This window comes from Lampetra planeri, chromosome 50 (genome assembly GCF_965212315.1).
Source record: "Lampetra planeri chromosome 50, kcLamPlan1.2.h2, whole genome shotgun sequence".
NCBI lineage: Eukaryota > Metazoa > Chordata > Hyperoartia > Petromyzontiformes > Petromyzontidae > Lampetra > Lampetra planeri.
Window position 1 is genome coordinate 6,583,285 of NC_136156.1, and position 22,353 is coordinate 6,605,637.

The window sequence follows — 22,353 nt, forward strand, 5'->3', positions numbered from 1 at the left end:
CCGTCTCGTATTCACCGCAGTCCATCGCGGCTCTTCGAAACATTGAGTTTGCTTCTAGAGTTGAAGCTTTCGTGACTGCAAGCATTCATACGCTTTGGTTTTTTCGGTAAAGTCACGTAGGTAAAAATAATAAGTAAATAATAAAATAATAAAATAATAATAGATAATAAGTATTTTATTTCTATTATTATTTATATTATTTTCTTATAATAAAATAATATTATTTTATTATAAAAAAATAATATAAATAATAGAATATATTTTTTATGTTATTGCCATTATTATGTATATTATTTTAGTATTTACTAATAATTATTTTATTTCTATTATTTCTATTATTTTATTATTTACTTTTTTTTCCCTACGTGCCTTTACAGAAAAAAACCTAAGAGTATTATTGAGTTTGCTGCTGCTGCGGATTTTTTTTTTTACCGAATTCGATATTTGTTTTGTTATCCTCTTGTTGTTATCTTGGTTTGCCGACCGCCGTTGCTTGGCCACGCGGTGGTCTTGAGCGGTGCGGGCTACGTGACCCAGTCAACGCAGCCTCAGGGGCCGTCCATAAATGACGTCACGCGATTTTTGACGTTTTTTGACCTCCCCTCCCTTCGTTGCACGGCGTCACAAAAAGTTCGAAGATCCCCCTCAAATTTGACGTCACAAAGCTCTGCCCCCCCCCCCCCCAAAAAAAAATAAAACATGCTTCAAATCGCTTTAAACTATTGTCATTGTAGTGCGTACTTAATGTGGCGCTGCACTCTGATGTTGTAGGAGAAAACATTTATTAAAAAGTCTTTTTAATTAAGTAGAACGTGTTGTCTATATTTATTTAAAGTTGAGCATTTTGATGTGACGTCACATTTCTCCCCCCCCCCTCGTCACAAATGTCTGACCGCCCCCTCCCCCTAGGTGCGTGACGTCATTTATGGACGGCCCCTTTGTTGAAGCTCACGGGAAGCGCTGCGAACCTCGCGGCCCAAGATCACGGCCACCAACACCCGTGACTGTTCAACCCCTAGGTCGACTCAGCCTCAAACGGGTACCCGGTGCGGGAGACAAAGGCGGCCGGGCGTGGTTGCTGGCCACCCACTCCCCTCGTGTGCCAGGCCAGGTGCACTTGCCCCAACAGTCTGTCACAGGCTACACGGGGGACCTTTGTCTCAAGCGCCGGTGCGTGGTGACGTCACGCGGTACAGGGGCGGGGCGACGCCGCTCGGCGCCCGGTGGTGCGCAATGACGTCACGCGGCGGGAGGCGGTGCGCGGTGACGTCACGCGGCGGGGAGACGATGCGTGGTGACGTCACGCGGCGGGAGGCGGTGCGCAAGACGTCATGCGGCGGGAGGCGGTGCGCGGTGACGTCATGCGGCGGGTGGCGGTCCGCGGTGACGTCACGCGGCGGAAGGCGGTCCGCGGTGACGTCACGCGGCGGGAGGCGGTCCGCGGTGACGTCACGCGGCGGGAGCGAAAGGCGGCATCTTCGTAGCTGGGTGGCGGACGCGAGGTACGAACACAACAACACCACCACTCATACACCACTAACACACCACTAATACACTACTACTAACACACTACTCATACACCACTAATACACTAACAATACACCACTACTACTAACACACTACTACACTAGTACACTAACAATACACTACTACTAACACACTACTAATACACTAACACACCACTAATACACTACTACTAACACACTACTCATACACCACTAATACACTAACAATACACCACTCATACACCACTACTACTAACACACTACTACACCAGTACACTAACAATACACTACTACTAACACACTACTCATACACCACTCAAACACCACTAATACACTACTACTACTAATACACTAACACACCACTAATACACTAACAATACACCACTAATACACTACTACTAACACTACCACACCACTAGTACACTAACAATACACTACTCATACACCACTCATACACTACTACTACTAATACACTAACACACCACTAATACACTAACAATACACAACTAATACACCACTACTAACACTACCACACCACTAGTACACTAACAATACACTACTCATACACCACTCATACACTAACAACACACTACTCATACACCCTAATACACCACTAATACACTAACAACACACCACTAATACACTACTACTACTAATATACTACACTACTAATACACTAACTACACACCACTAATACACCACTAATACACTACTAATACACTACTACTAACACACTACTCATACACCACTAACACACTAACAACACACCACTCAACACTAACACACCACTCATAACACTACTAATAATACACTACTCATACACTACTCACTCATACACTACTCATACACCACTCATACACCACTAATACACTACTACTACACTACTACTACACTACTACTACACTACTCATACACCACTCATACACTACTACTAACACTACTAACACACTACTACTAACACACTACACTACTAATACACTACTACTAACACACTAACAACACACCACTCATACACTACTAACACACTACTACTAACACACTACACTACTAATACACTACTACTAACACACTAACAACACACCACTCATACACTACTAACACACTACTACTACTAACACACCACTAATACACTACTACTAACACTACACCACTAATACACTAACACACCACTCATACACCACTAATACACTACACTACTAACACTACACCACTCATACACCACTAACACACTACTACTAATACACTAACAATGCACCACTACTAACACACCACTCATAACACACCACTAATACACTACTACTACTAATACACTACTACTAACACACTACTCACAACAACACCACCACTCATACACCATTAACACACTACACTACTAACACACTACACCACTAATACACCACTAACACACCACTACTAACACACCACTACTAACACACCACTACTAACACACCACTACTAACACACTACTAATACACCACTAACAACACACTAACACACTACACTAGTCATACACCACTAATACACAACTACTAACACACTACTACTAATACACAACTACTAACACACTACTAATACACTAACAACACACTACTAACACTACACTCATAACACACTACACTACTAATACACCACTCATTAACAAACTACTAATAACACACCACTAACACACCACTACTAACACACCACTCATAACACACTAACACACTACTAATACACTAACAACACACCACTCATACCACTCACTACACTACTAATACACTACCTACAACACACTACTAACAACACACCACTCATAACACACTAACAACACACTACACTACTAACAACACACCACTACTAACAACACACCACTCATAACAACACACCACTACTAACACACTACTCATAACACACTAACAACACACTACTACTAACAACACTAACACACCACCACTAACACACTAACAACACACTACACTACTAACAACATACTAATAACACACCACTACTAACACACTACTATGAACACGACACATTACAGACGGACACACTGCACACGTTAACACACTACAGTACACACTAACACATTACTAACACTACTAACACATTACTGTACTACACACACACATGACTGACACACATTGTTACACTATACAATTGCACACTGACACATTTACACACAGTTACTTACAAACTACTAATACACACAGTTACTTACAAACTACACACACGCACGTTATTGACACACTGCACACGAACACACTACTAAAACACCAACACGTTACTGACACATTACACACAATCACACTAACACATTAGTACAGGGACACATGCTACTAACACACTAACACATGCTACTAACACATGCTACTAACACACTAACACATGCTCCTAACACACTTCACGCTTACACACAAGCGGGCCGGCACCTATCACCAGACAAAATCCCAGCTGATTTCTAGCAATTGCTGTTGTTTTTGTTGTTGTGATTCTGCGTTGGCTACGGTACACAAACAACAACAACAACTCAACAACATACGTGTGCAGTGTGTCAAACACACGTGTGTTTCGGGCAATGACCAAATTCACACGCATTTCTTGTGTCGTTGGAAGGAATTTGGTCGGTTGCCTGGAACGTCGTTTATATCCAACGGGTTGATTGATGATCCAGCACTCACGTGCTCAGTCCCAGTCGGTCACCGTCGCTGCTCTCTTGGTTACGATTTGCCGTGAACTTGACCCCCTTGATTCTTCTCGTCGATGCCTGCGGTGTCACCAAGGGGGGCTGACTGCAGGTTCACGACACCAAACTCGCCCACCCACTCAACAAAGACAAAGATCCCCCGTGTAGCCTGTAACAGACTGTAGGGGCAAGTGCTGCTAGCGAGCAGCACCTATGAAGGCCGGCACGGCACACGAGGGGGTGTGTGGGCCAGCACCACGCCCGACCGCCTTTGTCTCTCTCGTAGCGATGTTTACACACAGCAACATGTTCTCATTTGAGGCTTAGTCAACCTTGAGGAGGCCTAGGACCGGTTCAGATAATCGTCACTGGTGTTGGCCGTCAGCGGGAATTGAACCCGGATCGCCGGGTTCGTAGTGGAGCGCGCTAACCGCTGCACCACCGCTCCCCACTCGCCACACTGAGTCTCACCGCTCTCTTCAATGTGAAGATCGACTTCGGAATTCCCCTTGGTCCTTCACGGAATCAGAATCGTTATTTATCCTGGAGGAATCCGATGAGCTATGAAGCTCTTTTCACAGATGTCGAGTAGGGGCGGGTCAGAAAGTTGATGGTGCCGGTGCTCGGCAAATGTGGTTAGTAAATAAATATATTCATAATAAAGGGTTTTTTGGGGGGTTAGAGCGCGTAGCCCACAACATCTTTATGCGTAATATTGGTTGCGAAAGCATACGTGTTGAACCAAATCATTATTCGCAGACCATCGATTCAATGCAAATGGAAACTCCTAACACATTCCTGCGGAGGGAGCTGGTAGGAACGTTGGGTTGCTCGGTCAATGGTCAGGGTCAACGGCGGCGTGGTGCATTCCGCAAACAATATGCCCGACTGTGAGGGCGGGCACAAGCCGGCGTGAGTAGGTTAAACGTTGAGTTTTATAAGGGCACCACGGGGTGACCAGCCCCTCCCCACCCAGCCCCACCCCTCCCACCCAGCCCCACCCTCCCCACCCAGCCCCACCCCTCCCACTCCCCACCAAGCCCCTCCCTGCACGACGGACGGACACAATAACCCCTGTGGGCTGATGTAACCTGGAGGTTCCTACCAGTATTATCCGTGTGACCTTTCCTCCCGCTCTCATCGAACTTGTGTGTGTAGTTAGCAAAGAGTGATCGAAAAGGTGGCAGCAGGCGGCAAGCGTTAAATTTATGATGGTATTGGTGGTAATGATTGTTTACGATGGTGGTGGTAATGATTGTGAAGGTACTTCCGTTATGAGGGCAAATCCCAACACGTTCGTCAAATAACACTGTGGCTTTAAAGGTAAAGCAAATATATAATCGGCAACGTTTCGAGCAATGGGCCTTCTTCATGGTACATGGGCTGAAGGCAGTGTTCTTGAATAACTTTTTGTTATTTGTGCTTTTGCACCACTGGACGCTGGAGGGTATCGTCAGATAATTATTCGAGTAATAACAGTGATGGATTGCTGATGCGATACATCTCTTGATTTCCCACATTGTAAAATGCAATTGTGTGCTTTTCTATATTTTTCTCTTAGTTATTTGAACCTATTTAAAGCTGCGTTATGTTTATACGTTTATTATGTGTCTTTTTCGTGTGCACATTCCTCTGAACTAAAGTGTTTTGAATGTTGCCCATCGTCTTGTGTGTAAAGATACTTTTATTTTATCCGTAGTGTTTAAATTACCGGAAGAAAACGATCTTGAGATTAAGTTTGGCTCCCTGCTTAACTCTGTTGTGAAGACTGACACTCCAAGTTTGCTGGAAGTGTCATCATTCCGCCATCCCCGTGGCTTGCCAACATCATCTTATACGTTGTGTTGTCATCTGTCCGTGTGATAGCATCAAGTGCACACAAGGTGTGGCTGATGTGACCTGGCCAACGACCCCAATCATTGACGACGCTGTAGTCATTTGGTTCGATAACCCCTGCCTTCCAACATGTGCTCGGAAGTCGCGCAACACCAAGGAACATCGCTCTGTTGCCGCACGACACTTGACTCGGCTTTTTGGGAATGCTTCTGATGAACATCAGGAATTAATGATCGGTTTGAACAGCAACACTTGGACCAAAATTGGTGTTCTTCTTCATCGCTTGATAATCTACCCACGTGGAAAAAACAAGGGTAAAGGTGCAGCCGGGAAATCTCTTGCTCAAACCACTGCTGGCGGAAGGGCCTCAACGAGAGGAAACTGGAGTGGTTTTTGGCCAACTCTTACACACTTGCAAGACACATAGGAGAAAGTGGGAGTACGTGTTCTGCACTTGACAATAACGTTTAAAAAGCACCAATAACCGAGTGAATGCTCCGTCGCCCACAGCGCCACAAAACCGCGTTTGGTGCCGACTGCCCCGAGAACAGCGGCCATGTCGGGCGAAGTGGAGCGCGCGGCGTTCCTGCGCTGGGAGGTGGTGGACACGGCGCGGGCCGGCGTGCTGCTCGACGAGCCACTTCCACCGGCGCGCTTCGCTGGGTCTCGGCAAGAGAGGCGGATGAGTTCCAGTCCCGCTCATCCCGATGGCCCCGAGTTTTTTCAACCCCTGCGACCGATGCTCGTGGGCAGCCTCGACTCGACAGCGCAGGTGTACGGGGATATGTCACAACAGGTGAGTGTGTTCCTGTGGTGGCGCACACCTGTTGATCACTGTGACTGTAAGGTTGGGTTAGCCGGGCGGTGGTAGCTACTCACGTGGTCTGTAATCAAAGTGCACCTGGCCTGGCAGAGGTGCCGTGGTGACGTCACCGTCACTTAGTGGCGAATGGCGGGTATTGGTATTGGTCTGTAATCGAGCACTGTTGAGGCAGCGCGGGTTTGGTGGTTCGCACAAATGTCGTAAAACTCCCTTCCCGTGGGCCTTGAGGAGGTGCCATACCCTGGCACGCAAGGAGAATGCGGTGCAGCATAAATGTGGACTCCAACTGTTCCCTCTGTATGGGATGGAGTGTTTCCCAATCGCATGCGTGCCTTTTCTCCGGCTGCTCTGGTTTCCTCCCACATGTAAACACTTATTAATTGCCCTATAACACCTTAATATATAGAGGAGCACAGAGCTTGGGCAGTTGTTGGCACAGGCCCATTTTGTGGCTGCCTTCGTGCTTGTTTGTGGTTCCTCCATGCACCTCTGAGTTGTTCTCCGTCTATGAGAGTGAATACTCTTGAGGCACGTCACAAGATGGCATTATTATTTTTAATAGTGGCTTGGACAGGGAGGAGGGCCCCGGGAGTGGTGTGTGTGTGTACCTCGTTGCCGGGCAGTTACTTGGTGCGTTTTGTAAGATTCTGCTTCGTGTATAGCTCTGTTTCAATCTAAGTGTAGGTTCATTCTTGATTTGAAGCTTTCGTGACTGCAGAAATTACTCTTTGGTTCTTTCGGTTAAGTCACGTAGAAAGAAAATAATTTAAATAATAGAATACGATATTTCGATTGCAACACAAGCAACTGTCATCAGGTAGAACTCAATTTGAGAGAGAGACAAAACACAGACACGGAGACACACAGAGAGAGACGCAAGCAAAGAGAGACAACACAGAGACACACAGAGAGACACACAGAGAGAGACACAGACAGGCACACAAGCAGAGAGAGACAACACAGACACACAGAGAGAGACACACAACATAGACACAGAGAGAGACAACACAGACACACAGAGAGAGAGACACACAACATAGACACAGAGAGAGACAATACAGAGACACACAGAGAGAGACACACAACATAGACACACAGAGAGAGACAATACAGAGACACACAGAGAGAGAGACACACATAGACACACTCTGTGTGTCTATGTTGTGTGTCTCTGTGTCTGTGTCTCTTCTTGCGTGTCTGTCTGTGTGTCTCCGTGTTTTGTCTCGCTCTCAAATTTAGTTCTACCTGATGACAGTCGCTTGTGTTGTAGGTTCATTGTTAATGCGATAAGTCAGAAAATATCTAGTCTGTGCCCTGGTTGAACTTCTTTTGCACCGTACGTAGACAGCCGTGCTAATCGGAGGTGCGGGGATCGACAACCAGAACAAGGGGTGAAAAGTGGGCTCTGCCTTTGCCCAACGCTGGACCAACTGGCTCAAAAACTCAGTAATCAAACAAACCACCTCTACTCGTAAGTTTGGCATGATACCAAATCCACTACCTCCTCTCCATTTTATCAAAACATAGACTGCAGAGTTGCACCCAACCTGGGCTCCACTTCTAGGCTAGCGGCTGCAGCATAAGCAGTCACTGGGTATATGGATATATACATACAGAGACCAATACTGCTATAATATTAAATGTTATTTAATCTCCCAAATTCTAACCCCATCCCTCTGGTCCTTGTGAGATGCACCACATCAATGCTTTTGTCGTTTTTTTAAAGTGACGATTAAGGGGTCTCTGGGTTCGGAGTGTGGGACCCTGGGTGAAGTACGAACTAGAAACCTCAAGACAGATGAGCTCTATGCAGACCAATGCACCAACAGCAGGGCAGTGGGACCCCAGTGCAATCCGTTTCTTGCTACATTGCATGCAATTAGTAGTTCTGCTAAGAGGCAGCTCACAATACTGAGGTGGAGAATCAACACGTGTGTTGTACCTTTGCGTGCAGGATGAAGGTTACCCGCGGCCCGCCCGCCTGGCGGCAGACGAGCGTGTCGCGGCGGGAAAGGACCCACGACAGATGCAGCTGCTGCCACCGTTCTCCCCGGGCATGCTGGGAACTACGCACTTTGACCCCGTCGCTCTCAGCTCTACGGGTCGAGGGACCGTGCTGGAGCAGCAGTTGCTGCAGGTGCACTGAGACATTTTACCCCTGACCCACGTACCGTTTACTTACATTGCACCATCAACTTGCTGTTGATTAGCTGTCAAAATGCAAATTTGCTCACATGGCTAATTATCTCAGTGGTACGTGGAAAGTGCTTGTGTCGGCACTGAGCCAGGGTCCAATCTACAAAACCACTTGCGATTGAACCAAGTTACAGGAATACCTTGCACTTTCGTCTGCTTAGGGACCAGAGCATGGACGAATGTCAAAAATGCACGAATGTCAAAGCAGAGCCTTTAGCTTGCAAATTTATTTTGGCCAACGAAAAACGTGCATGCAAATAACTACAGTGAATATAATCACAAAAATAAGCACAGTATGAATACTGTACACGTGTTTTATAATCACAAAATAACTGTGAACACTGTAGTATTATGCTGTTATCACGACAATAACTATGAATTGTTAACAGTATAATCACAGAAATAAGTACAGCATTAATAATAGATAAATAAACACAAATATAAGAGATGCTCACTGAACGACTTCTATTCAAAGTCTGAACGAAAAAATGGCGCGTGGCGCGAACGTCGTGGAAGGTTTGGGGATGAAATCGGACGAGAGAGGAAAGACGCGTGGACGAAATTTTAAATGTTGTTATAATTGAAAACGGCCGAAAGAGCGAAGCGACGAAAGTCAAGTCGACGAAAGTCAAAGTATCGCTGTACTCACATGCAGACGTAACGGTCACACCCTAGGCACACCAATGATGGCAGAAATCACTTCCCTTCCAACTAATTTGACCTAGTCGGCATCAGCGGGATGACATTTTTAATTTTATGTTAAGTTATCGATTTTTTTGTTTCAAGTTTCATTTATTAGGTATAGCCCTGTGAGCCATTCGGCTCTTGAATCGGGTGCAACCGCAACAAACAAAAAACATGAACAAGAAAACATCTTAAAGTGACTATGTGCAAACAGAAAATCCAAGAAAAGACAGCAAAATATTGCAGAAAAAGCACCGTACACCAACACTGTGTGCAAAAATTCCAGTGGGATGCAAGTCAAACAACAACAACCACAAGACAACTTAGATTAAGGCCATCAGTCTAACTGATGGCCTTGAACGACTCAACATAGCAATTGGGAAATTGCATATGTTGACTGCTGTACCGTGTGCTCATACAGCTGCAGGCTTGGCAGGCTCACCAACAGCAGCAGATGCAGCGGCTACAGCAGGAGAAGATGTCTGTCCTCAACTTGGTTTCTGGACCATGGCTCCACAGAGGTAAACATAAATACAATCTTCCCCCCACTGCTACCGACCGTTATCCCTACCATTCGGGGGAGAATTAGAGGTTGTGGTTCGAATTCGGAGTTTGTGGCTGGACTGAGGATTTTGTGCACATGCAGAATATATCCACTCTGACTCCTGTTCTTTGGGTTCAAGAATAATAATATATTAAAAAATCTTCATCTCTTAACACCTCTAGCATTTTTCGCGTGTGCAGTCCCTGTGTAAACAGGTGGCCCCATGGCCAAATGAATGTAGCAAAGTGCTCATCTCTGTTGGAGATTCTGGGATCTTACCTTCCCTATACTTTGCACTCAACCGTGATTATGGGTACAAGCTGAGTAATCATTGGAAAGATGTTATTAACCATACAAAAAAAAAAGTTTTAACTGCACATATTTGGACCATCTTATTTGACAGGTACTATTCTACTTTACCGAGTGTTGACATCCCCAGCGTTTAACAGTACTCTCCTTTTTGTATTTGGATTGTCAACCAACACCGGGTAAAACAACAACATGTGCACCTATTGTTCTCTTTTAGCCCCGCCCACCCCCGCAACACGTTCCATTCATTGGCTACCACATTCAGATAAGCCCCTCCTCCCCCCTTAACTTGTATTTAAGAGCTTGTCTCTTGGAATTTTGCCTCACTTGAGACTTGTGTTGCCTCCGAAACGTCGTGATTTATTATTTTATTTCTATTATTAATTCTATTGTAATTTTTATTATTTATTTTTATCTACGTGACTTTACCGATAAAACCTAAGAGTATGAATCCTTGCAGTCACGAAAGCTTCAAATCTAGAACTCCTATCGTGTTTTTGTATTGTTGTAACTTTCTAACCCGCCCCTACTGGACATCTGTAAAAAAAAAGAGCTTTATAGCTCATCAGATTCCTCCACTATAAATAGAGATTCTGATTAAGTAATTCTCTTTTTTCAGGGTGGGTTGTCAGGTGGTGTGACTAATGCACTTAAAGACGACAACCGCTCTTGTCGTTCTTTGACCGAATAGTGCGGCCTCCCTCAGCTGTGCTCATTTTATCAGAAAGGACGGCGATAACTTTAGCACTTCGTTGACCTTCGGGTTCGAGAATCACATTTGCGAGCCTTGCTGCTCTCCCAAATCTTCTTTTGTATGGATTAATATCAGCTTAGAGATGTAATTTTAGATTTGTTATCCACTCAAACGTCTGTTCAGACGCAGAGTGGATCTCGTCCGTTCCTCCTTTAAAGGAGTGAAGGCGGCAGCAGTGGTGGGCTGTTTATGATGCGGTCGATGGTTTGGGATTCGTAGCCGCACTACTCGCAGGCCGCCGAATCTTTGACGCGCCATTTGTGCACCGGGTGGTCACATTGGCCATGCCCGGTCCTGATTGGGTTGATGGTCGACCGTTGTCGCCGTGGAAGGCTGAAACCGGGAGGTTCGACGGCAGGGTCCTGTATGAGATGTTTATTTTTGACGTCGGCCACAGTCCAGACTTGCTTTTTTTACATTTGTTGTGCTGGCAAAAGCACCAATAGACTTCACATCAGCAGGCATCACCTCTTCAGGGCAGTTTCAAAGGAGTCACTGTTTCACTTCCCACTACAACCGTACAGTAATTTCTGTTGTATCGTGCGTGTCGCTTTAAAGTGTACGTTCGAGATTCAGCTTTCTGTATTTCGATAACAACACAGGAGCTGCCAAGAAGCTATCACAGCCTCCACCAATGGAACACTTTGGGAGCATGGGGAGGCGCGAGCAGCCTGATGTTCATGCGAAGGCCCATAAACCCAGCTCTCCTGGTGAAGGTGAGTTGCAGGATGCTGCGCGCCTGTCGCAGCCGACTTGTCAGCGCCGTCACTGGGTTATCATCGGGGTCCTTTTCTAGAGTTCCTTTAACAACACGTCTCAAAGATATCTCGGAGGGCGCAGGGTGAGTTTTGTCAAGTGAGGAGTGTTTCTCTCGTTGGTTACGTGAGACATCCGTGCTAGTGGCTCTAGGACAGTGGTTCTTAACCTATACTGCAGCCTTGCACACCTTTGGTTATCAGTCGTTTAAACATTTACAGGTAGTCCTCTACTTACGATGGAGATGCGTTACGACGACCCCATCGTAAGTCGATAAAATCGTAAGTCGAAGAGGGCCTAGCCTACCCAGGAGTCTTAAAGAATGGTGATAATTGAGCAAAACAGAGCAATTTACAGTACCGTACTGTATAAACTATGTACTGTATGTATTTATCAATTACAATACTGTATTGCACAGTAAAATGTAAAGTAAAAAAAAACAAGGTAAATTCTTAGCCTACCTATATGAACTGCAATTTAATAGAAAGTTTATTCTGGAAACAATCCTATCTGCTATGAAAACTTTTAACATGCATTGAACGTATCGTAACGTATCATATTGTACTGTACTCACTAAGATTCTGTCCGTCGTCTGCACACTTGAACGATGTTAGGTTGTTGATGGAAATTTTGTCGTATCGCCATCGTAAGATCGAAATATTGTAAGTCGGACGATCGTAAGTCGGGGACTACCTGTATATGGTAATAAATACGTAGGTTTGATGAAACAAAGTAGTTCTACTTACGTGCCCGTGCTTAATTTGTGTTTTGATTATTTACGTTCTAAAAAAAGTTTGGCCGTGTCTCGCACCCCCAGAAAGGGCATCTCGCATCCGCAGAGGGTACAGCGTGCACCCCAGGTTAAGAACCACCTCTCTAGGAGGTCATAACGGCCGAGTCAGAGCAGCGAACTTCCACGGCTGAGAGCCAGGATTAGAATCTTATCAGCGACCAACGATGAAACTCAGGTTACAAATGTAGCGGGTTCATGGTCTCAGTTTAATCAACATGACGACTGTTCCAAAGAAAATGACGTTTCACTTACTGTAGCCTCGCCCAGCTCTTGAGAAATTTTAACTGGAATAGTGATTGATTATACAGTGAGGGAAAAAAGTATTTGATCCCCTGCTGATTTTGTACGTTTGCCCACTGACAAAGAAATGATCAGTCTATAATTTTAATGGTAGGTTTATTTGAACAGTGAGAGACAGAATAACAACAACAAAATCCAGGAAAACGCATGTCAAAAATGTTATAGCAAGAAACAACTGCTGAAGTGGTTGCTGTGGTTGTTCCACCTGATGGCGGACGCTTGTGTTGCGCCCGAAACGTCGTGATTTTATTTTATTTTATACCTACGTGACTTTACCGAAAGAACCAAAGAGTATGGATCCCTGCAGTCACGAAAACTTCAAATCTAGATTATCGCAAAGATGTTCCTCATTACCTATCACAGTTGGTGTTACTCTTGGTGATTTCAGTGAAACACTTGGCAGCCAGACTCCAGTTAGCCAGATATTCGGGGTAAGGAGGAAATATTACCCCCCAAAAAATCCATGAATAAACCGAAAAGCATATTCTTGGTTCTTTCGGTAAAGTCATGTAGAAGGGAAACAATAAAATAATAAAAATAATAAACAATAAAATTCTCACGACGTTTCGACTGCTTGTGTTGCAGTCGAAACGTCGTGATAATTTTATTGTTTTATATTTTTATTATTTTATTGTTTCGCTTCTACGTGACTTTACCGAAAGAACCAAGAATATGAATCCCTGCAGTCACGAAAGCTTTAAATCAAAACCGAAAGCCTTTGATCAGAACACTGCCGCACGCTAATTAAGCTGCACACGGTAGAATACGGAGTTCTAAAGTGAGAAAAATAATATATCGTCTGATCAATAGCTTGCATTATAAGTTGGCCCTTTTTTTGTTGCTCGTTATTTACTCTGCGTCGAACGCAAAAATGTGCGCTAAAAAATGAAAGTGACGGCGCCGATGACGTTTTCATTCTTTTTTTATTTCCCTGGCTCCATGTGGCTCAGATGAAAGCGTACCAGACGACGAAAGCATCTCTCTCGAGCGCTCCAGGTACTCCCCGCGCGGCGCGTCGAGCCCCGAGCAATGGCCGAGCGAGCAGAGCGAATTGGAGGACCACCGACAACGTTCGCCGCTTCCCGTCCACCCGGAGGACAGGTACGACCGGGCCTCTTGCGTTTCCGCGCGTTTTTTCGCTCGCTTGTCTCCATCTCCGTGGCTGCGTGCGTATTCCTGAGCGAATCCGCTCAACGAGATATAGCCGGATATTTCTCAGTGTAGACATGCAATGCAGCACCCGTTGCCGTACGAGAGCCTCGCTCGCGTGGTTTGAGAGTCTTCCCTGCCTTGGTCGTCCGCAGCGGTGGTGGCTTGATCCTCGCAGAGTTTGTTGTCGTCTAACCGATGTGGCAGAGCGGTGGAAGAGCCGCGTGGTGGTAACCCGAAAATACATGGTGGATCCCTTAAGATTATTAACATGAGAATTAGGCTAATGGTCTCGCGGTGTTTTTCGTGGAGCTTGTGAGGTTTGTTCGCAACAAATTTGTCCTTGTGCATTTTCATCTATAGACCCATCACACCTGGCATTCAAGGTGCTCGGAGATTTGAGCAACTCCTGGAGGAGCAGATGAAGGCTGAGGAGGAGAGACTAAGAGGATGTGAGGTGTGTAATGCTTCCCGTGTCTCTAACGTAACACTTGTTTCTGTTGGTGTAGTTTTGCAATGCAATACAATTTTGATTTATAAAGCATCTACACGTAACCGTAGCTCAAGAAGTGCAGAAGCTGTGGCATCAGTGCACAGAAACATTATTCTGACAATTTGTCATTACTTTATTTCCACTTAGAAGCCTTTTGCAGGTGCTGGAGGAGATGCTGGAGGTGGCGATGGTGGCGGCCGTGCACGGAAACCATTTTTGAAACGTGGTCAAGGCATCGCTCGCTTTGATAGAGGAAAAGAAGTCCCGGCTAGAATGTCCAAGGGCGTTGGTGAGGATGGCACCTCGATCGTCCCTGCAAAAACACAACGAGGTGCTGCCCAAGAGATGTCGTTAAAGAGCACAGCGCCGGTGCAGAAGGCGAGAGGGAGTCATCCGCAGGTCCAGAAACCGGATCGCCAAATGCACGCGAGCAGGGGAAACGAGAAGCCAAAGCCTTCCGTCGGGTCCAAATCGGTGTCCGGTGGAGTAGAACGCTCGTACGCAAGTACCCGTCCACCCGCCGAGATCTCCATCGCACGGTCGGCGAGCAGGGCTAGTGAGGTGGCGACGCAGGCTGCGAGGAGTGTGCAGAGTAGCGCACAACCCCGTAAAATGGTCACATTTGACCTGCCCGATGACCCGCCCTCCGCCAAATTGTCTGGCTCGCAGCTCAGAGAAGAGAACCTGCGAATGCCACCTGCGATCAAGGAGTCGTATCCACAGACACAGAATGAAACGAGGCAGGATGTCGAAAGCGCTCGAGCGCAACTCGCCGCACAAACGCCGAGCCAGCGGCACGAGGTTCTGTGCATGGGGGCCCAGCTGCCCGTGTCGTGCGTGGCCGAGTCTTCTTTTGAGATATCCTTTCAGCGCAAGATGGAACGCTGGGACTGTGAGCGAGCCGTGGACGATCACGAACTGCAGGAGTTTGAGCTGCTGGAGCAAGCGGCGCAGGACCTCTCGTTTGCAAGCAACGCCTCGTTGACCACGACGAGGGCGCCGCCGCCGCAGATGCTGCCGCCTCCGATGAACCTGGACAACTGGGGAAACTGGCGTCGGCTGTCGTCGACGCCAATCAAGGAGTCGGAGAGGGCCGTCATGCCGGAGAGTGACGGAGCGAGCGAGGTACCCAGTGCTCAGGCCCCAAAACACGCTACGGCTTTAAAGTCCGTTTGGCAGCAGCCCACGGAGATTGGCGGTGACAGGGGCGGTGAGGTCAGAGGAGTCGATGGAGGCGACGGACAGCGCGACGATGAACGTGGTGGTGGAGGAGGCGTGGCGGAGGCCCTGGGGGCCACAAATTGTTTGCCGTCTCGCCCGGGAGTGGTTGAAGATGCGGAACTGATGAGCGATGAAAGCTCCGATGCTTCTGAAGTCTCTAGCTTTTTAAGCGGCGTCGAGGAGCGTGACGATCTAGATGACAATGACGATGGCGACTGTGAAAAGCCACCGACCACTTGCAAGGATCCTGATGGTTTTGAAGATGAGCACACGTGGAACGACGACGATGATGCTGTTGATGAAGACGAAAGGACTCTGGTGGAGGAGAACCACATGGCGGAGGATAGAAATCACGCGCGCCTGGAGGGCTCGGAGCAACGAGCAGTCACGCGTAAGGTGGCGCAGTGCAGGACAGTAGACAGGACAGACTTGGGCGACTTTCACAATGGGAAGGTGTCTCCTAATGAACCGCCAACATCTGGACTCGTGGCAAAACTTTTCCCGGCACTTAAACCGCCCAAGAAAGACGTCGGTAAGTGTTTAAAAAATGGTTTCAAAAATATGAAATGGGGTAATGTTTGGTTTTGCAATTCATTTCACTGCTCCAGAAGAGATATTGTTTTCATCAACCTTTGGTACAGAGTTTCTTGAAGGAATGGGACAGATTGATCCAAGGCATATTTTTTAGGATCCTCCAGGTTCGATCCCAACCTTCAGATGTTTATAGCCACGAAGCTGACAGGGGCGGCATCGCTGGTGCTGTGCACAAGCAGCATGCGAGGTGGTGTGCGAGCGTTTGGGTTTATTTGTTTACATGCCCGAACAGAAACCCCTCTCATCATCATGGTGAACATGCACTAGAGGTAGGCATTGTCTGAAAGTGGTTGCTAAAGGCACTATGGTCTCTGTTTCTTGCACGCCTAGTATCGCACAAATATAATCGGCCTATGGTAAGCCAATGGCTTACACCACAAGCTATTGGTATCATGGGTAATTGTGTCATTATTATGAGTAGACATAGCATTCACCACAAGCTATTGGTGTAATGGGTAGTTGTGTAGTTATTATGAGTGGTTATAACATCCACCACAGCTATTGATATAATGGGTAATTGTGTAATTATTATGAGTGGTTATAACATCCACCACAAGCTATTGGTATAATGGGTAATTGTGTAATTATTACGAGTAGACATAGCATCCACCACAAGCTATTGGTATAATGGGTCATTGTATAATTATTATTAGTGGTTATAACATCCACCACAAGCTATTGGTATAATGGGTCATTGTGTCATTATTATGAGTGGTTATAACATCCACCACAAGCTATTGGTATAATGGGTCATTGTGTCATTATTACGAGTGGACATGTCCTCTTGTGTGCACGTGGCGAGCACTAACACTGGGAAAGCGATGTCTTGCCAGCCACCAACCACAAGCTCCGTTATAGCTTCCCATGCCAGCTCAGACGTGACTCGAATTAACAGGATCTGTGGAGTCCAATCAGGCACCACGGTGGCTGCTGTCAAAAGTCGCTGAGCAGACCGTGTTCTCCGCAGCTTAGAAAATCACGATTGAGTGCCAGTTACATTTCCAAAATGTCGAAATTTGTAGATTTTTGCTGGATCGCCAGCAAAATCCAAAAATAGGGATAGGGCTTTTGGAACGTGCAGACGTTTTAACAACCCTGAAAGCGATCGTGCTGGTTCCTCGACTTAAATGACGTAGCGTTGTGATTTGTGCGCAAGGTTGAAACCGGTCTCGAGAATTTTGCTTCGGTGCAGGTTTTTCAGATTGGTTTTCAGTTCATACAAAATCTGTATTCACTTGGCAAATCTGCAAGCATTATTTTACCATCTTCATGTGAACACGTTATTCTTCAGTGATGATCAGTGTGAGAGAAAATGTAACCTTCATATAATGTAGCCCATTACCATTTGGAGCCTGTGAAAAATAGGCCGCTCCTGTTCAAGCATTTCAAATATAATTGCTCCCAGAACCTTGTATTACCGTATGAATAAGTAGACAATATACCTACTTCCCATATCTCTCTGCATAAAAAAGCAAGTATTTTTTTCCACGTCCTATCAGTCACACGGCCTTCTAGCAGTGCATAATTTCAGCAGCATTGGTTGCATCACAGCCGAATAATGCTTCAAAGTAGCCGAGTCAGCACACAAAGTGCACACACAATATGGCAAAGAGTTGCAGTGATTCTCACTTGAGATGTTGAAAAACCACCATCCTTTTCCACGTACAATAAAACTTCTCATCTGTTCGTCTGATTATCGTCATTGGACATTTGTGAAAATTTGTAGTGTTATTAATACAAATTGCATTTCACAATTTTTGAGAAACCACAGACAAGCTAGAATGCTGCCAGACGGTGAGCCAGCTCCAACAGTTGCTCTGCAGTTCTCTATATATTAAGATGTTTTCGGCCGATTAGTGAGTGCTTATAGGGTAATGCCCCGGTTTATGTCGGGGATGCGTTCCTAAAAGGTGCGACGACGAACATCGAAACAAAGTCAATCAAAGAGATTTACAGGATAGGTGGTGGTGGAGGCGAAGGCTGAGAGGCGACGGATAACGAGAAAGGACGGACGATGCTGTGTCAGCGACATAAGTGTTGACTGAGGCGACGCAATTCAGGTGGCGGTATCCATAAAGCGACGACGTATTTGCAAAACGATTTAAAAGGGGGAGATGTAAATATGGGTGTTACCGCACACGGAGCGCTCGCGTTGGCATACGTGTTCCCGCGAATGCGTCGTACGTTAACCCGCCTCTGTGGGGTGCAGCTGTTGCTCCTGCGGCGGACGTGGGGCAGTCGCGGCTGCTGCAGGAGCGACTGGCCGAGCTGGAGGCGGAGATCGCACGCTTCCGCACCGAGAACGCCGCCCTCGCCCGCCTACGCGCCGAGCACGAGGCCTCGCTGGAAACCCTGCGGTGCTCGCCCATAAACTTCTCTCTCGCGCTAGATGGGGGCGCCGCCGTGGCGAGATGTTAACTACCTCGCCTGGTGTGCAGGAGGTCGTGGGTTTTATCCCGACCTTGGCGCCTGGAGTTTGCGTGTCTCTCTCCCCGTGGTAGCGGGGATTTTTTCTCCGGGTCCTCCGGGTTTTCCCTGCACATTTTAGAAACGTGTTTAGAGTATTTGGCTGCTATAAATTTCCACATGATAAGCTACTTTGTTGAGCTATTATTTGTGGCCAAGTTGCTTCTGAAAGAGAGCTATATAGCTTAGTAGGCCTTACCTGGTAAAATGAAATATATAGTTTTCAATATAATATATAGATCCCGCGATTCATTCTCTCACACTAGCTCCTCAATTTAGAAAAAATCCTTTCCGATTTACTTTTATGGCTCTATGGCAACCACTACCCGTGAAGCCCAAGCCACCTTGACACCACCTAAACAAGCCGCGTTTATCCCACAGCAAGGAGAGGGAGGCGTTCGAGAGGCACAGGGCGGAGGGGGTGGCCCAGCTCGAGGCTGAGCGGCTGGAGGGGCAGCAGCGGCTGCAGCGTGAGCGGCGCGTCTTCCAGAAGCACGCGGCGGCCGCCCGAGCCATCCCCGACAAACAGCAGCGCAACGAGGCACAGGTGTCGTGCCTCCTGCTTCCCGTTAACATGCTACCACATACACACACGTTAACCACGCTACCACATACACACACGCGCTACCACACTACCACATACACACACGCGCTACCGCGTTACTACTCTCACCCATACACACACGCTAACCATGTACCACCCTCACCCATACACACACGTTAACCACAACAACAACAACTGCCATTCGCCACTAAGCGGCGGTGACGTCACCACCACGCTTGTGCCAGGCCAAGTGCACCTTGATGCCACGTGAAGTGTCGAACGCCCGCTGGCAGGAGGTCACGGGGCAGACCCAGGTGCCACTGGTCGACTGACTGAGATGACCGAGATGACTGGCTGATGCACCACCTGTGCCACCTACTGTGCCAACTTGCTGTGCTTTAGCCACCCGGCGCTCCGCTCGTTGTTGTGAGCGTCGCTCCTCCGCCCTCGGTTGTTGTTGGAGGGCGACTGCCTCCAACTGCCCAGTAGCGTCCTTCACGAGCCTCCTCCACTGGTACGAGTCATCGGCAAGTCCACTCAGCTCCACGTCCTCCTGTACCACATCACTCCATCTCTTCTCTAGCCCATGCTGCGCCCATTTAGCCCCCTCGATCCGGCCGAACAAAAGCTGTTTAGGCATGCAGAGGCTGGGCATGCGGGCTACATGACCCAGCCAATGCAGCCTTGCCTGCCGGAGGAGCTCACCGATGGGACTTTGCCCAGATCTTTCAAGGATTTGTGAGCTCACACAATCCAGCCTGGTTAAACCCAAGATCAGCCTCCCATTATATCTGTACCAAATTGAAATTCCCCCGGTACAGCTATTGAAGGCTTCACGAACTACGTGGTCAAATAGATGTTAAATAATGTGGAAGCCAGAGGACATCCCTGTCGCACCCCAAGGTGTACAGGGAAAGGCTCTGACTCCCGGCCACGTAGTTTTACCCGGGCCCGCTCACCATCATGAAGGTCCTTAATGATCGTGAGCAGAGGGTCAGGGACTCCGAAAGCACCAAGAACAACCCAGAGCCCAGGCCTACTGATGGTATCATAGGCCTTGACCAGGTCAATAAAGCAGAGATGTAGGTCTTGTTGGAATTCCCTACACCTCTGCTGTAGCAGACGGACAGAAAATATGGCATCGGTGCAAGACCGCCCTTTCCTGAAACCGCATTGGGGCTCCGCAAGCCTCTCCTCAGCGTACCGAGCAAGGCGATGTTGAGTAATCTTTTCCAGGACCTTTCCCGGCACACTGAGGGCATCCTTCCAATCCTGCATAACCCGTCCTTTGGTCCAGACAGTTGTGATGATGTCATGTAGGGCAGTCGGCACACATGCCACCCTCCCTGGGAGATGGTCTCAGAATTCGGATTGCCCCTCTTACTTCCTCCACAGATGGCACCTCAGCCAACCGTTCAGAAGGGGTGATGTTGTCTGGGCTGAGGGAATTCCCCTCCCCCAAGTCCTCGAAAAAATGCTCTGCAAACCTGCAGACCTGTTCCTGGGAGTCGGAGATCGGATTACCACGCTACCACCCTCACCCATACACACGGTGCTTTGAGTTGCTGAGACGCTTAAGCGCCACGTGAATGCAAACGATTATCTTGATCCTCTCTATTTATCCCTCTGCCGCCGCCGCCCCTCCCTGCTGCCCGCCCAGACCCTGCGCCAGCAGCTGGCCGAGCTGCAGGACGAGCTGCGCCGACGGGAGGCGCGCTGGGCGGCGGGGCAGGCGCGCTCGCGCGAGCAGCTGCAGGCGGCGGAGCGGCTCAACGCCGAGCTGCGGCGCGAGCTCAGCACCGCCGAGCGCCTGCGTCTGCAGGCCGTACGGCGGCGCGGGGTGGCTGGACGCAACGGCGGGGCCCCCGCGGGAGGACCCGCGACGGACAGGGAGGCGGTCGCTCCGCAGGCAAGACTAGGACGCGGGACGTTTTGGGCAAGCGATCAGGATAGAACCAATTTTTTCCAGTGTATGAGGTTGGGTGGTATCGGCGTTTTAACAAAACCAAGAGCAAATCTTACGTCTAAAATTTGTAAGTATTGCACGGTGTTCTCCGAAGTGTTGGGGGGAACGGAAGGGACAGGCTGAGTGTCTCGGGGAACATTCAGTGGTCTGGCTATAGACACCGAGTTGACACCGCTAAGGTCCTCATTATCGTGATGGAATCAACTTGTTAAGTTCAGAAAATCTGGCAGTCTCAACCTGGTTACAAAAAATGCCAAGATCTCAAATTTCTAAGTGTATCAATTGAGATTGCTACTAATTATACCAGTGTCACATATCATCACGGACAGAAGACGTTTCGTGATATTCGTTCAACGCTGCCGCTTGTATATCTTGCCAGGTTCTGGGAACCCAGAAGTTGGACATGGGTCCACAGCTCGCCGCTCATCCTGCGAATGGCGCTCCGACTAAGGTGGCGGCGGGTCACCTTCCTGCAAGTGATGCGGCCAAGGCTGGCGCCCTGAAGCCAAAGTCCTCGTCTCTCAAGTCCCAGGCTCCCAGCCTAGGAGCCCAGAAGGGCGCGGAAACCAAACTGGGGAGGCCTAGCCAAGCTGCGTCAGCTGGTGAGAGTCAGAGGAGACTTTTTTACTTATAAACAACTTTTATTGCCGCCAGCAGCAACAGCACTGGAGGCGATTTCGATTCGAAATACACAGTCACCAGCAAACAAATGAAAATAAACGCTACAAATCCACGCGCTGTGGCGCTACAAGCACCGG

General features: G+C 47.7%; 1 protein-coding gene across 1 annotated transcript in view; it reads left to right on the forward strand.

Moving 5' to 3' along the window:
• Positions 1-1,408: 1,408 nt before the first annotated feature.
• Positions 1,409-22,353, forward strand: part of CPAP (centrosome assembly and centriole elongation protein) — a 39,206-nt gene continuing 18,261 nt past the window's right edge. The window contains exons 1-11 of the mRNA XM_078616212.1: positions 1,409-1,502; positions 6,514-6,799; positions 8,781-8,963; positions 10,128-10,227; positions 11,916-12,029; positions 14,113-14,263; positions 14,675-14,768; positions 14,952-16,557; positions 18,829-18,976; positions 19,467-19,632; positions 21,290-21,538. Coding sequence (XP_078472338.1) covers positions 6,560-6,799; positions 8,781-8,963; positions 10,128-10,227; positions 11,916-12,029; positions 14,113-14,263; positions 14,675-14,768; positions 14,952-16,557; positions 18,829-18,976; positions 19,467-19,632; positions 21,290-21,538 — 3,051 coding nt within the window. The 5' untranslated portion in view covers positions 1,409-1,502; positions 6,514-6,559. The remainder of the gene's footprint in view (positions 1,503-6,513; positions 6,800-8,780; positions 8,964-10,127; positions 10,228-11,915; positions 12,030-14,112; positions 14,264-14,674; positions 14,769-14,951; positions 16,558-18,828; positions 18,977-19,466; positions 19,633-21,289; positions 21,539-22,353) is intronic.